This window comes from Vombatus ursinus, unplaced genomic scaffold, assembly GCF_900497805.2.
Source record: "Vombatus ursinus unplaced genomic scaffold, bare-nosed wombat genome assembly UNPS02000749.1, whole genome shotgun sequence".
NCBI classification, from domain to species: Eukaryota; Metazoa; Chordata; class Mammalia; order Diprotodontia; family Vombatidae; genus Vombatus; species Vombatus ursinus.
Window position 1 is genome coordinate 22,736,674 of NW_020940527.1, and position 14,491 is coordinate 22,751,164.

The 14,491-nt window shown below is 33.4% G+C and overlaps 1 protein-coding gene across 1 annotated transcript in view; it reads right to left on the reverse strand.

Annotated features, from left to right (window-relative positions):
- Positions 1 to 14,491, reverse strand: part of PARG (poly(ADP-ribose) glycohydrolase) — a 115,222-nt gene that overhangs the window by 83,924 nt on the left and 16,807 nt on the right. The window contains exon 7 of the mRNA XM_027859297.1: positions 6,270 to 6,344. Within this exon, the coding sequence (XP_027715098.1) occupies positions 6,270 to 6,344 (75 nt within the window). The remainder of the gene's footprint in view (positions 1 to 6,269; positions 6,345 to 14,491) is intronic.

Genomic DNA, 14,491 nt, shown 5'->3' on the forward strand with positions numbered 1-14,491 from the left:
CATTCATTCATTCATTCATTCATTCATTCATTCATTCATTCATTCATCCATCCAATTCCCTTAGTGCCAAGATGAGGAAACTGAAGCTAACAATGGTAGAATGACATGGCCAAGATCAAACAGGTGAGTTAGCAGCACAGACTGATCAAGCAGAACTCTGGGCACACACATCTAAGCACTCTTTCACTTACATATTACTGGATCTTTTTATCTCCCTAGCTTGGAAAAGTCAACACCAGATGTAAATCTCTGTCTCACCATTAGGTAAAATGCAAGAATGAAAATGGTATGTGCTTATTATACTCTATTTTTCCTATCAACCATTAATGCTTTAAAAAATTGTCATAAAGATCAACTTTATTCTTAAAAGCATTCATGGTACAAATTTACTTGGAGAATTTAAATAGTTCATTGCATTGAATAATTTTCCATTTTAATTCAATGACATTGCGCTAATATGTAAATTTAACAAATTACTTATAAAAAACAACAAAGTTGCATCAACTCTAAACTAATCAACAACATGCATATTAAGACAACAGTATTCAAAATGTACCAAATGCACTTAAAATGACATTCTTCTTTCTGTAACATAATGGGAATTTGTTTTATCTTTCTGTGGAAAACTGCAGTATTAAAAGTATTGAGTCATTTAGAATATAAATCATAGCAAGGGTTTTAGATTTAATTTAATGGAACACTACACAGGAGGGCCATAAAACAGCATATTCATTTCTGGTGCTTCCAGCAGCTGGCAGGGAGGAAGGCTAACATTAGCACTTAAGATGCAAAGAGCACTAAATAAGAGCCACTTCAACCTAGCAACCTTTTTGCAGTTTAAATTCCAAATAAAAAATTTTCAAATTACATTTTGGCATATGCAGTGGTTATAGCCTCTAACAAAATAATTAAATCAATGATTATATTCCTGACCTCCATCCAAATGAGTATATTAACATAGGAAAATTCTGCTGACCTTCACCTTGGGGATTTCATGCGTAAATGTGATCAATACTTACAAATTCAAAATAAATGATAGATAATCTTAAATAGCTTGGTATTTTAAAAGGTAGAATTAGTTACCGAATCTAACACTCAAATCAAAATAAAACAAAAGGAAAGCTTTTCAAAACACTAATCAATACCAAAATAAATTTCATTCCAAAATTAGATAAACAGTACCATACCAGATTTGATATTTATCTGAAATTTTCTTTATTCTATTTACTGGGACATTGAAGTGATAAACTATTGTGCTAATGGGCAAAACTGAAGAGCAATTAAGAGCACGTGCACTCCAGCAGGTGGACACACATAATAATAAATAGTCGCCAAAAGAGACTATTTAGGAACTTAAAAAACCCTAACCAAACAATTGCCCTCCTCAAACCATATCAGTTTTCTTCTTCCAATCCCACTTAGATGAAATTTTTTAAAAGACTATTTAAACACCATTTGATGCTAAGACATATACAACTGAAAAGGAGAGCTTCTTTTCATTAAATCTACCTAACAATTGTCAATTGTCAGCATTCAGTCCTAATCATCTAGCAATCAGATGCAAGACGTAAACAAATGAAGGTGAATCAAATATTTTAAGTCTTTTCTTATTCTACCTTCTATCTTTGATATAAACAAAATTCTAATAATCTCTTCATTTTTAGGCAGGACAACCTATCACTAATGGAGAAAAGGTGAAAAATAGTCAATGTGCAATGACCAGAAAATATGTAGCTCAATCTCTACAGAAACAATGACTTTCACCTCCAAAGAGTTATAAAATAGTATAAGCATCATGGTAATTCACTCACATCTGTTCTTACACTTTCTTACACTTCTTACACTAAACTTACCAAAATTTCTTGTACCTTTACTCTTAGAGGAATGCATCAATCATTTCTAGACAAGGTCACCACACTAAGGGAAAAGGCAACCATGTTCTGAGCATTCTTGATTAAGGAGAGAAAATATGATTGCTTTAACTCACAGGAAGGTTCCAATAATATTTTAATCGGTGGCATGTTTTACTGCCACTTCAGAGTATCAAATTTAATATTATCTTCCCAGAAAAGTAAATCACAATATTCAATTTTGGCCTGGAAGATAACAAAATGCAAATGGACCATCTGCATTTTTCTTATGTTCTGTTGACTTCAGTATCATCAGGAAAAAAAAAAATAATAAAAAATTTCTTTTTAAAAAACAATAAAGAGAAAATCTCAAGGCTAAATCTTGAAACGTTCTGTAGTATCAAAAATAAGACCTTTGTAAAAGCAAGGTTTAGGAATTTACTGTGAAAACATAATTCCTTCTCTAATATTCCAACAGACTGAAAACCTGAATTATGTATTTAATGCCGACCTTTCAGCATTACACATGCCAAAAGCTCAATAAACCAGACCCAAAATTACTGATACTACAAAGATGATAGATTAGTTTGGATTTTACAAGTACTACTATAAAAATGGACCTTGACTTTTGATGGCTAAAGGTCAATTAAGACAATCAAAGCAAGCAGGAGAGATATTAAAATGCATTAATCTGCCAACATCAGGATGAAAGACAACCAGTTGAAAACCTAGTTATTGCACCCTTGACACTGTCTGACATCTGCCAGGATGTAGCAAGTGATTGCAGTACCAACACAGCAGATAGGAGAAAATATTTACTTCAAATGCTTTGAATTATATCGTGCTTCTGTGACACTTTCATTCTTCAGTTCAGTATTGCAAAAGTTCAAATTTATATTTAATATTATTTACAAACATGCTCAATGATCGTTTCTTTAAAAATATGATACATTCAAAAGATATTGGCCTAACTTTTCAGTCTAAAACACCAAAATGAAGATATATGATTGTATAGATTATAGCATGAAGATGGACAAGAAGCCCATTGAGTTAGTCCATCAAGTGTATATAATAAAAGCAGCTCATTTACATAGCACTTTAAGGTTTACAAAGCACTTAGCATACATTATCAACATGTTACACACCAGTATATATAACTCTTAGATAGGACACACAGATGGACAATGATCTAGGCTAAGAATTAAATGGAAAAACTTTGTTATAGGTTTGGGAAAGTGTGCACCATTTTTATGATCCCAAATTGCTTGCTGCCACAAAAGGTCATCTTTTTATACCATGATTCTTCCAGTGATGCTATAAGATTACAAATCATAGACCACCATCTCAGAATTAAAATTACAAGTGCCCTGAAGGGAAATGTAAAAACAAAAAAAAAAAGAGTTAAATGGTTAAAATGATTAAAAGGAGGCTGAAGTATATGATCAACATGACTTGCATAAAAGAGATGGTACAAAAAACATCAATTCTAGGAAAGCCAAATAGGCTGCTAGAGTAAAAGACAGCAGGTGGCCAATCTGAGTGCTATGCTGTACTCACCAAATAGCAAAAAGACCATAGGAAAGTCACTAGTACATTGGGTAGATCCTATATAATGGATGTCTAGAAAGATGTAAACAAGAACTACAAAAGATACTGTAACCTCCACCAGTAGAGTAAGATCATGAATCTACTGATGTATCCAAGTCTGGCACAGAAAGAATAAAGTACCATAAACATCTTCAAACAATCAAAAGAACTTGACTCATTTAAAGTTAAGACCTCTTGAAGATTCCAGCAGTCTCCATTATGAACCTCTAATCTTTGCCACTGATAAATCCACCTATTCCTAGTAATAAAATTAATCCCACTAAAGTTGGAAAGTTCTGATGACATCCAAAGACATCAAAAGTCTCACTCCAGTAGTCACTAGGATAATTATTCCTACAATACAATCCTCCTCAACAGCCATCTTACCAATATGATTTGCAGGGAAGACCTTATGTGAGCATTTTGAAAGAAAGGATATAGAATATTGTTTCAAAGGCTAAAAAAAAAAATATAAGTTGCTCATGGGTAGGCCAAGCTAATATAATAAAAATGACAATTCTACCTAAATTAACTTACTTATTCAGTGCCATACCAATCAAAATCATTTTATAGAGCTAGAAAAAACGACAACAAAATTCAACTGGAAGAACAAAAGGTCCAGAATATCAAGGGAACTAATGAAAAAAAATGCAAGGAAAGGTGGCCTAGTTGTACCAGATCTTAAATTGCATTAATAAAGCATCACTCATCAAAACTGGCTAAGAAATAGAGTGGTAGACTAGTGGAATAGGTTAGGTATGCAAGACACAACAGTCAATGACTATAGTAATCTACTATTTGATAAATCCAAAGGTTCCAGCTATTGGGATGAAAACTCACTATTTAACAAAAACTGCTGGAAAAATTGGAAAATAGTATGGCAGAAACTAGGCATAGACCAACATCTTACATCCTATACCAAGATAAAGTCAGAATGGGTACATGATTTAGATATAAAGACTGATATCATGGGACAGCTAGGTGGTGCAGTGGATAGAGCACCAGCCCTGAAGTCAGGAGGATCTGAGTTCAAATCCAGCCTCAGACCAAACACTTGACACTTACTAGCTGTGTGACCCTGGGCAAGTCACTTAACCCCAACTGCCTTTAAAAAATAAATAAATAAAAACTAATAAGAAAAAAATCCCTGGGTGTGTGGAAGGGGAAGAGAAGGAGAAAAGTGTGTGTCCAGAAACAATGGTGACACTAAAAAGCAATAATAAAATTTTTTTTTTAAAAAAGACTGATATCATAAGCAAACTAGGAGCAAGGAATAGTTTACCTATCAGATCTATGAAGAAGAGAAGAATTTATGACCAAACAAGAGATAGAGAACACTATGAAATGCAAAATGTATGACTTTGATTACATTAAATTGAAAAGTTTTTGCACAGACAAAGCCAATGCAACCAAGATTAGAAGGGAAACAGGAAGCTGGGAAACAATTCAATTTTTACAGCTAGTGTCTCTGATGAGGGCGTCATTTCTAAAATATATAGAGAACTAAGTCAAATTTATAAGAATACAAGTCATTACCCAACTGATAAATGGTCAAAGGATATGAACAGGTAGTTTTCAGAGGAAGAAATTAAAACTATCTATAGTTATATGAAAAAAATGCTCTAAATCACTATTGATTAGAGAAATGCAAAACAAAACAACTCTGAGGTACCACATCACACCTATCAGATTGGCCAACATGACAAAACAGGAAAATGATAAATGTTGGAGATATGGTAAAATTGGAACACTAATGTTGGAATTGTAAACTGATCCAACCATTCTGGAGAGCAATTTGGAACTATGCCCAAAGGGCTATAAAATTGTGCATGCCCTTTGACCCAACAATACCACTTCTAGGTCTGTATCCCAAAAAGATCATATAAAAAATAAATTTATATTTTGCAAATGTCTTCCGAGCTAATGAAAACAATCATGAAAGAAACCCGCAGGGCAAAAGCTTTAAGTCACTTTAAAATATATTTCCTTATTTCTTGTTTTTCATAATATATATTATTAAGTATAAAATATTATAACTAATCCAATTTGTGCCACTTTAAGTTGCCTTCTTTGGTTGATTTTGGAATACTTTTACTCCCTCTCTCTATATTCCTATTGGCTCTAAGAGTCTTAGAAGACAAACTGGTAATTCACACAGTGATATCACAGAAAAAATATAAAACTTTTAGAACTCTAGTAATATATGCTAAGAGAATGAACAGAGTGCTTATCATAATGATTCTAATAAGCTCAATATAAATTACCTAAACTCTTAAATGAGGAAATATCATTCTCCTAACCACAGTATGGTATAATAAAAAACATAATGGATTTGGGGTCGGAGAACTTGGATTCAAATCATAGCTGACTATGGACAAGGCATTGAACCTCTCTGGGTTTCATGTGTAAAACAAGGGAGCTGGGCTAGAAGATATGTAAAGCCCCTTTTAGCTCAAAAACCTACAATTTTAGGATGCCAGCATCTTCCAAAAGTTCAGAATACATTAGCTGTAAACATAGTGGATACTTAATAAATGGTTTTTGAATGAACAAATGCATAACAGAATTAATATAACTATATGGATTCATGACTGATGAATATTTTTAGTCGGCAATCAAAATAATGTAAGATTTATTTTGATTTACAGCTATACAAAGAAATGAAGAAAAATTATTCATTTGCAGTAGCATGCCAAAGTAGATGTTGCTACTGAATGAGCAAGCAGTTGATTTGATCAAATAGGATAGCTGAAAATTATGGAACACAGAAGAAGGAAATTGTGACAATTTTCAACTGCTTACAATGATTACTATACTACAAACATACTTTACCTTATCCCAGAAGTCGACCAAAGCTGTAAAGTCCCACTTCTTGGCATATGCAACATTGTATTTCAATATAGCTTCCTACAGAAAAAGCACGAACAAAATCTAAGTCACTGATTGGTACAGAATAGTTGTACAATTAACACATCTACTAAGAGATTATCTACTTAGTGGATCATCACCTAGAAATGCCTTAGTTCTAGACAAGTTTCCCCCACTACCTAGCTATTACATATCATACATCAATAGATACACACAGAGAAAATACACATTCATTTTAAAATGAGCTTATGACAAATGGAATCAAGAAAATTAATCAACTGTGGGTTGTGGAGAGAGGAGAATGGGACAGGAAGATATATAATATATTCAATCTCGATAAATAATCCATATGTCGAAGAGTCTAATCAAGGAATTTTTTCTATCTGAGATTTCACCCCATATTCAGCAAACTGATAAAGATGGTAAGAGATAGGAATAGTTAATGTCGGAAGGGTTGTGGAAAAAACAATACCAATGCATTGTTGGTGGAGCTGTGAATTAATGCAATTATAGAAAGCAATTTTGGATTTATGCAAATAAAGTGACTAAATTGTCTATATACTTTGACCTAGAGATTCCACGGTTAAGCATGTACCCCAAGGACATCACTGATAAAAAGACCCAAAATACTTAAGGCAGTTTTTATGGTAGCAAAGAACTGGAAAAGTGGAGGCCCATCAATTGGATAATGGCTAAACAAACTGTGGTACGTGAATGTAATGTATTGTTACTGTGTAGTAAGAAACAATGAATTTAATTAACACAGATGACTAATATGAACTGATGCAAACTAAAGAGGAAGGATGAAAACAATATGCATGACTACAACAATGCAAATGGAAGAACAACCGTCATAAAACAATCAAAAACAAATGTTACAAAATTATAAAAAATAAAACTTGGTCCCAAAGAAGAGTTATGGAAAGACACTTTTCCCTATTTCTTTGCAGAGATGGAGAGACATGGCTTGTGCTGTCAATTTTTTTCAATTTCTTGACTGGTTTTATTCATTTTCCTTTAAAATTTGTTTTAAAAATACAACATGCCTGTGACAAATGGAAATAGGAAAATTAATCAGTAGGTGACTGGAGGATGGAACAAGGAAATACATAATGTACTCAATATCAATAAATAATTTTGTATTTACCTAGCATTTGCTACTTTCTGTTCAACTACTGCCCTCTATCAGAGTCTAATCAAGGAATTTGTTATATCTAAGCTTTCACCTCACATCCAGCAAATTTGCAAAGACAAAAGATGGTTAGAAAGAGCTACTGGTAGCCAGGCACAGCATTAAGCTATTAGTGGACATGTGAACTGGTCCAATCATTATGCAAAGCAATTTGGAATTACATTAAGAAAGGGCCAAAAAAGTCCACACCCTATGGGCCAGAGATGCCACTACTAGAAAGCTATAATCAAAGGAAGAAAAATCCCAAATACATAAAAATAATTGTGGCAGGAAAGAATAGAAAGAAAAGCAGATGCCCATCAATTGTAGAATGGATAAATGAAGAAAGTTAAATAATACAACAGAATAGTATCACTGCAGGAAGAATTCATAGAAGCATGTGAGACTTACATGAACTGATGCAAAGTAAATAAATAGAACCAGAAAACCAACATACACAATGATAATGATGAAAATGGAAAGAACAACAATAAAAAGAAACTAAATGATATTTAATTGTAAGAAATATGACTGTCCCTAAAAAAGATGAGAAAACGAACCTCCTTCCCTTCTTTAGGGTAAGGGGTTATGGACATTATACAGTGACTATGTACTGTCAATTCATGTTGGCTAGTTTTTCTGAACTGCTTTTTCTCTCCCCCCCTCTTTTTTTTATGCTTTGTTACAAGGGATGGGCTTGGTTGGCAGCGGAGAAACAGATTTAGAAATAGTAACCTAAAACAATAATTTTTTTTAAATTTAGGAGTTGTTTATAGTTTTGTTTTTGAACAGACTATTTTCACGCCAAAAAAAAAAATTTATATTAAGGAGTATTTAATTTACTTGAAGGCCCTCAAGCACACTGGATGAATTCCCAGTGGCAAATATGAGAAGATATGGACAATAGTTCCAGAGGATGAACAGAAATAGCTAGGTTATGATATGCATGATCTGAAAATACAATTGAATCAATGAGATCAAAATTCTGTTCGATACAGATGACTATGCCATCTACTGGTGTACCTGCTTAACAATTCAGAAAGACAACTGGTTGAGTCTGTTCTAGTCTATATAATTCTTGTATATAGCCTCCAATTTCCTCCTCATTAAGTATCTTCTTTTTTATTTTCTAGCATACTGCTATATAATTTTCCCAGCAGTTTTTGTCAATGAATGCTTTTCACAATAGCTGGACTCTTGAATGTTTATCAAATACTATGATATTGCTTCTTTATGTTGCAGACTTACTCGGTTCCACTGATCAATTGGTTCCTTAAGCAGTATCAAAATGGATGATTTTGATTATATAAAATGTAAAAGTTTTTGCACACAACAAATAAAATTAAGATTAAAAAGGAAACAACTGGGGAAAAAAATCTTTGCAGCAAATGTCTCTGATAATTGGTCTCATTTCCAAGATATGTAAGGAATTTATTCAAATTTATAATTTAAAAAAAGAGCCACTCTCCAATTAGTGATTGGTCTAAGGATATGAACAGACAATCTCAAGGGAAGAAATGAAGACCATTCGTAGTCACATAAAAAAATGTTCAAAATTACTACTAATTGGTGAAATAAAATTAAAACAAATCTAAAATTCTATCACCATTAGTGGCAAGGAGACAAAAAAGATGATAAATGTTGAGGTTATGGGAAAACAGGCACACTGACTTTGGTAGACCTCTGAATGGGTACAACCATTGTGGAAAGAAATTTTGAATTATCTACAAAAAGTTACTAAACAGTGCACATCCTCTTACAGCTCTTTTTGCAGAGGCAAAAAACTGGAAACTAAAAGGCAGTCCAACAATTAAAGAATGGTTGAATAAGCTGTTGTATGTGAATGTAATTGAGTACATGCTGTAAGGCTGCTGTAAGAAATGAGAAAATAAACAATTTCAAAAAAGACAAGGAAAGACATATATGAACTGATATAGAGTGAAAGGAAAAAACAAACCACTACGAAAGTGGATGACCACTCACAATTCCAGAGGACTAATATGAAACACACCAGGTGCAGAATACATACATATTCCACAGTCTTTGGGGGAATTTGTTTTGCTTGACTACGCATATTTATTACAAGAAATGTGCTTTTTTTATTTCTTTAAATGGCATCAGGGGAGGGAAGAAGAAAAAATAGATTTCATTTTTTATAAAAAGGAGGGGGGGATCCTACAGACATGAAATGTTGCAGCAACTTTCACTGGGTCGTCGTATTATTAGTTTTACTTTGTAACTTTATTTTGTTACAAGAGACCTCCCACAGAGGAGTAATTGGAAATTCCTAAAATCTTTCTCATTATTTGGGCAGATAGAAGAAGTATACATAAGAGAGGGCACAAGTATGAGATGAATATGATGGGATGGTATCTAAATATAAAATAAGAGATGAGAAAAAAGAATACACTGAGAAAACGGAAAAAAGAGGTAGAATGGGATAAATTATCTGACATAAATGAGGTGCATGAGAGCTTTGACTGTGGAAGGTAAGATGGAGGAGGTGGGGGAGAGCACCTGAACCTTACTCTGATCAGAACTGGCTCAAAGAGGAAATAACATAGACACTCAGTTGGGTACAGACATTTACCTTACCCTACAGAAAAATAGAAAGGGAAAGGAGTAAGAGAAGGGAGGCAGGGGTGATAGAAGGGAAGACAAATTGGGGGAGGCAATACTCAGAAGCAAAACACTTATGAGGATGGACAGAGTAAAAGGACAAAGATAGCAGGATAAGCAGGGGAGAAAATAAGATGGAGGGAAATACAGTTAATAATCACCTATGAAAAAATTTTACAGCAAGTTTCTCGGATTAAGGCCTCATTTCTCAAAGATACAGGGAACTGAATCATATTTATAAAAAGCAGACCCATTCTCCAATTGATAAATGGTCAAAGGATATGAATAGGCATTTTCATCGGAAGTAATCACAGCTATTTATAGTCATATCAAAAAAAAAAGCTCTAATTCACTATTGATTAGAAAAATGCAAATTAAAACAACTCTAAGGTACGATCCCACACCTATCAGATTGGCTAATATGACAGGAAAGGAAAATGACAAATGGTAGAGGGAATATGGGAAAGAAGACATTAATGCACTGTTGGTGGAGCTGAGATCCAATTAAACCATTCCATAGAGCAATCTGGACTATGCCCAAAGGGCTATAAAATCATGCATACCCTTTGACCCAGCAATACAACTACTAGGTCTATATCCCAAAAAGATGAAAAAAAACAAAAAGGAAAAGGACCTATCTGCACAAAAAAATTTACAGCAGTTGTTTTTGTGGTAGCAAAGAACTGGAAATTGAGGGGATGCCCATCAATTAGGGAATGGCCAAACAAATTGTGGTATGATTGTAACGGTATGTTGTACTATAAGAAATGATGAGACTTTATGAACACATTTACAAAACACTTTTCACACAAATAAAATCAGATCTAAATAATTGGAAAAACATCAGTTGCTCACGGGTAGGCTGAACTAATATAATAAAAATGACAATTCTACCTAAGCTAATTTACTTATTTGGTGCCATACCAATCAAACTACCAAAAAATTATTTTATAATTAGAAAAAATAATAACAAGATTCATTTGGAAGGACAAAAGGTCCAGAATATCAAGAGAACTAATGAAAAGAAATGCAGGGGAAGGTGGCCTAGCCATTCCAGATCTTAAATTATATTATAAAGCAGCAATCATCAAAACTGCTTGGTACTGGCTAAGAAATAAGAGTGGTGGATCAGTGGAATAGGTTAAGTATGCAAGACATAGTAGTCAATGACTATAGTAATATATTATTTGATAAACCCAAAGACCCCAGCTTCTGGAATAAGAACCCACTCTTTGAAAAAAACTGCTGGGAAAACTGGAAAAGTGTATGGCAGAAACTAGGCATAGACCAAAATTTCACACAATATACCAAAATAAAGTCAAAATGGGCATATGATTTAGATATAAAGGCTGATATTACAAGCAAACTGAGACAGCAAGGAATAGTTTACCTGTCAGATCTATGGAGACCAGAAGAATTCATGACCAAATAGAAGACAGAGAATATTACAAAAAGCAAAAGAGATAATTTTGATTACATTAAATTGAAAAGTTTTTGCACAAACAAAGCCAATGCAACTAAGATTAGAAGGAAGGTAGAAAACTGGGAAAGAATTTTTACAACCAGTCTCTCTGATAAGGGCCTCATTTCTAAAATACATAGAGAATTAAGTCGAATTTATAAGAATATAAGCCATTCCCCAATTGATAAGTGGTCAAAGGATATGAACAGACAGTTCTCAGATGAAGAAATTAAAGCCATCTATAGTCACATGAAAAAATGCTCTAAACCACTATTGATTAAAGAAATGCAAATCAAAACAACTCTGAGGTACCACATCACACCTATCAGAATGGCCAACATGACAAAACAGGAAAATGATAAATGCTGGAGATGATATGGGAAAATTGGAACACTAATGCATTGTTGGTAGAGTTGTGAAATGATCCAACCATTTTGGAGAGCAATTTGGAACTATGCCCAAAGGGTTATAAAAATGCGCATACCCTTTGACCCAGCAATAGCACTTCTAGGGCTATATCCCAAAGTGATCACACAAATGGGAAAAGGATCCATATGTACAAAAATATTCATAGCAGCTCTTTTTGTGGTGGCAAAGAATTAGAAATTGAGAGGATGCCCATCAATTGGGGAATGGCTGAGCAAGTTGTGGTACATGAATGTGATGGAATACTATTGTGCTATAAGAAATGATGAACAGGCTGACTTCAGAAAAACCTGGAAAGACTTGTATGGTCTGATGCTGAGTGAAGTGAGCAGAACCAAGAGAACGTTGTACATAATAACAGCCACGTTGTGTAATGACTAATATTGATAAACGTAACCCTTCCCGGCAATACAAGGATCTAAGAGATCTCCAGAGGCCTTGTGATGGAAAATGCTATCCACGCCCAAAGAAAGAACTATGGAAGCCGAATTGTTATTTTTTTTTTCCTCTTCTGTTGAGTTTTGTTTCCTCTTTCTGATGGTTCCTCCTATTGGTTTTAATTTCTACTTACAACATCACTTACGTGAAAATATGTTTAATATGGATGTAAATGTATAGCCTATATCAGATTGTGCACTGTCTTGGGGAGGGCGGTGGGGAGAAAGGAGGAGAAAAATTTTAAACTCAAAAGCATATGGAAGTGATTATTGATAAATTAAAATAAATTAATTAAAAAAATAATGATGAGGATACTCTCAGAAAAACCTGGGAAAACTTACATAAACTGATGCAAAGTGAAATTAGCAGAACCAGGAGAACATTACATGTAGTAATGGCAATATTGTATGATGATCAACTACAAATGATTTAGCTTTTCCCAGCAATACAATGATCAAAGACAATTCCAAAAGCCTTATGATTAAAAATGCTACCCATCTCAAGAAATATGGATGGTGGGAGTTTGAATGCAGATCAAATTATACATTTTTTTTTTACTTTATTTTTCTTGGGGAGGCTTTTTTGGTCTGCATTTTCTTTCACATAATTAATATAGAAATGTTTTGTATGACTGCATATCTATAATCTATACCTAATTGCTTGCCTTCTCAATGAAGGGGGAGGGGAGGGAGAGAATTTGGAACTCAAAATCTTTAAAAATGAATGTTAAAAATTGATTTTACATTTAATTGGGGGAAAAATAAAATATTAAATATAATTTATTTTAAAAAGAAAGACAACTAGAGGTACTCACAATGTTAAGTGCTAAGAAAGCATCTATATGTTGTCATTTTTCTAATCACATTTAAATGGGAGGTCTATAGTAAATGTGAAATTGCTTTTAAGTTTTGTTTTCATTTTTTTTTATCTCTAGGTTCTCGTTTTTGGACCTGATTTATACTATCAACAAGCTCTCATACTATTATTTCATTTAAAGAAACAGTGATCAATGATAAGCGTCATTGAAAATAGTTTGTGATTCCTTTAGAGCTCTTCTAGGAATTAGCAAAATTCAAAATAACGACAATAACAATAGCTAGCATTTCTATGTACACCTATGTGCCAGGCACTATGGTAAGCATTTTATATTATTTCATTTGATCCACACAGCCACCCTGGGAGGTAGGTGCTATTATTTGTCCTCATTTTATAGTTTAGGAAACTGAGTTTGAGGAAGCTGAATTACTAATCTATATTCAATCTCATTCTCTTGGGCTATGTATGTAGTTACTCACAAAGGAGTACGTGCAAAATCTTTTTTAAATTATGACTTAGTAAGGAGGTCTTTCTGCTCAGAATCCATAATAAATACTCTAGTTTCAAAGAAAAAAGACTCCCAGTCTATGTAATTATTGGCCATATGATTTCTAAAAACCAAATGCTTTATTCAACCATTGAGGTCACTACCCTTCACGTGCAGACATATTTTTGAGATTTCCATGAGTCTGGTTATCTCAACCTGACACTGAATGTTACATAATGAGTATTTATCATCATGATCATTAACAGGGGTTTAGTTTTTCCCATAGTTCCTTTAATATAGAGAAGAAAATAAGTGCATTTCTTTGTATACTGAATCTAAATTCAGTGGAAGATAGGAAAGAAGGGAAAGAGAGAAGGAAGAAGGGAATTATTAAGCACCTACTCTGTGCCAGATGAATTGTGCTAAATACTCTACAAATACAATGACCCTGTGAGGTAGACGTTATTATTTATCCCCATTTTATAGTTTAGGAAATTGAGGCTGACAAAGGTTAATGATTTACCCAGAGTCACACAACTACTAAGTGTCTAAGGGTAGATTTGAATAGTTTTTACTTGACTCTAGCCCAGTGATCTATTCACTGTGCCATCTAAACAAATAACATTTTCCTAACTTATCACAATGAATCAAAGTATTATTGAGGGGGCAAGCCATTCTATGTATGTCTTAAAACTTTAATACAAGATTTAAAATTTATTTATGATATAAAAATAATTTTAATATAATGCCCAACACCTCAAAATTAT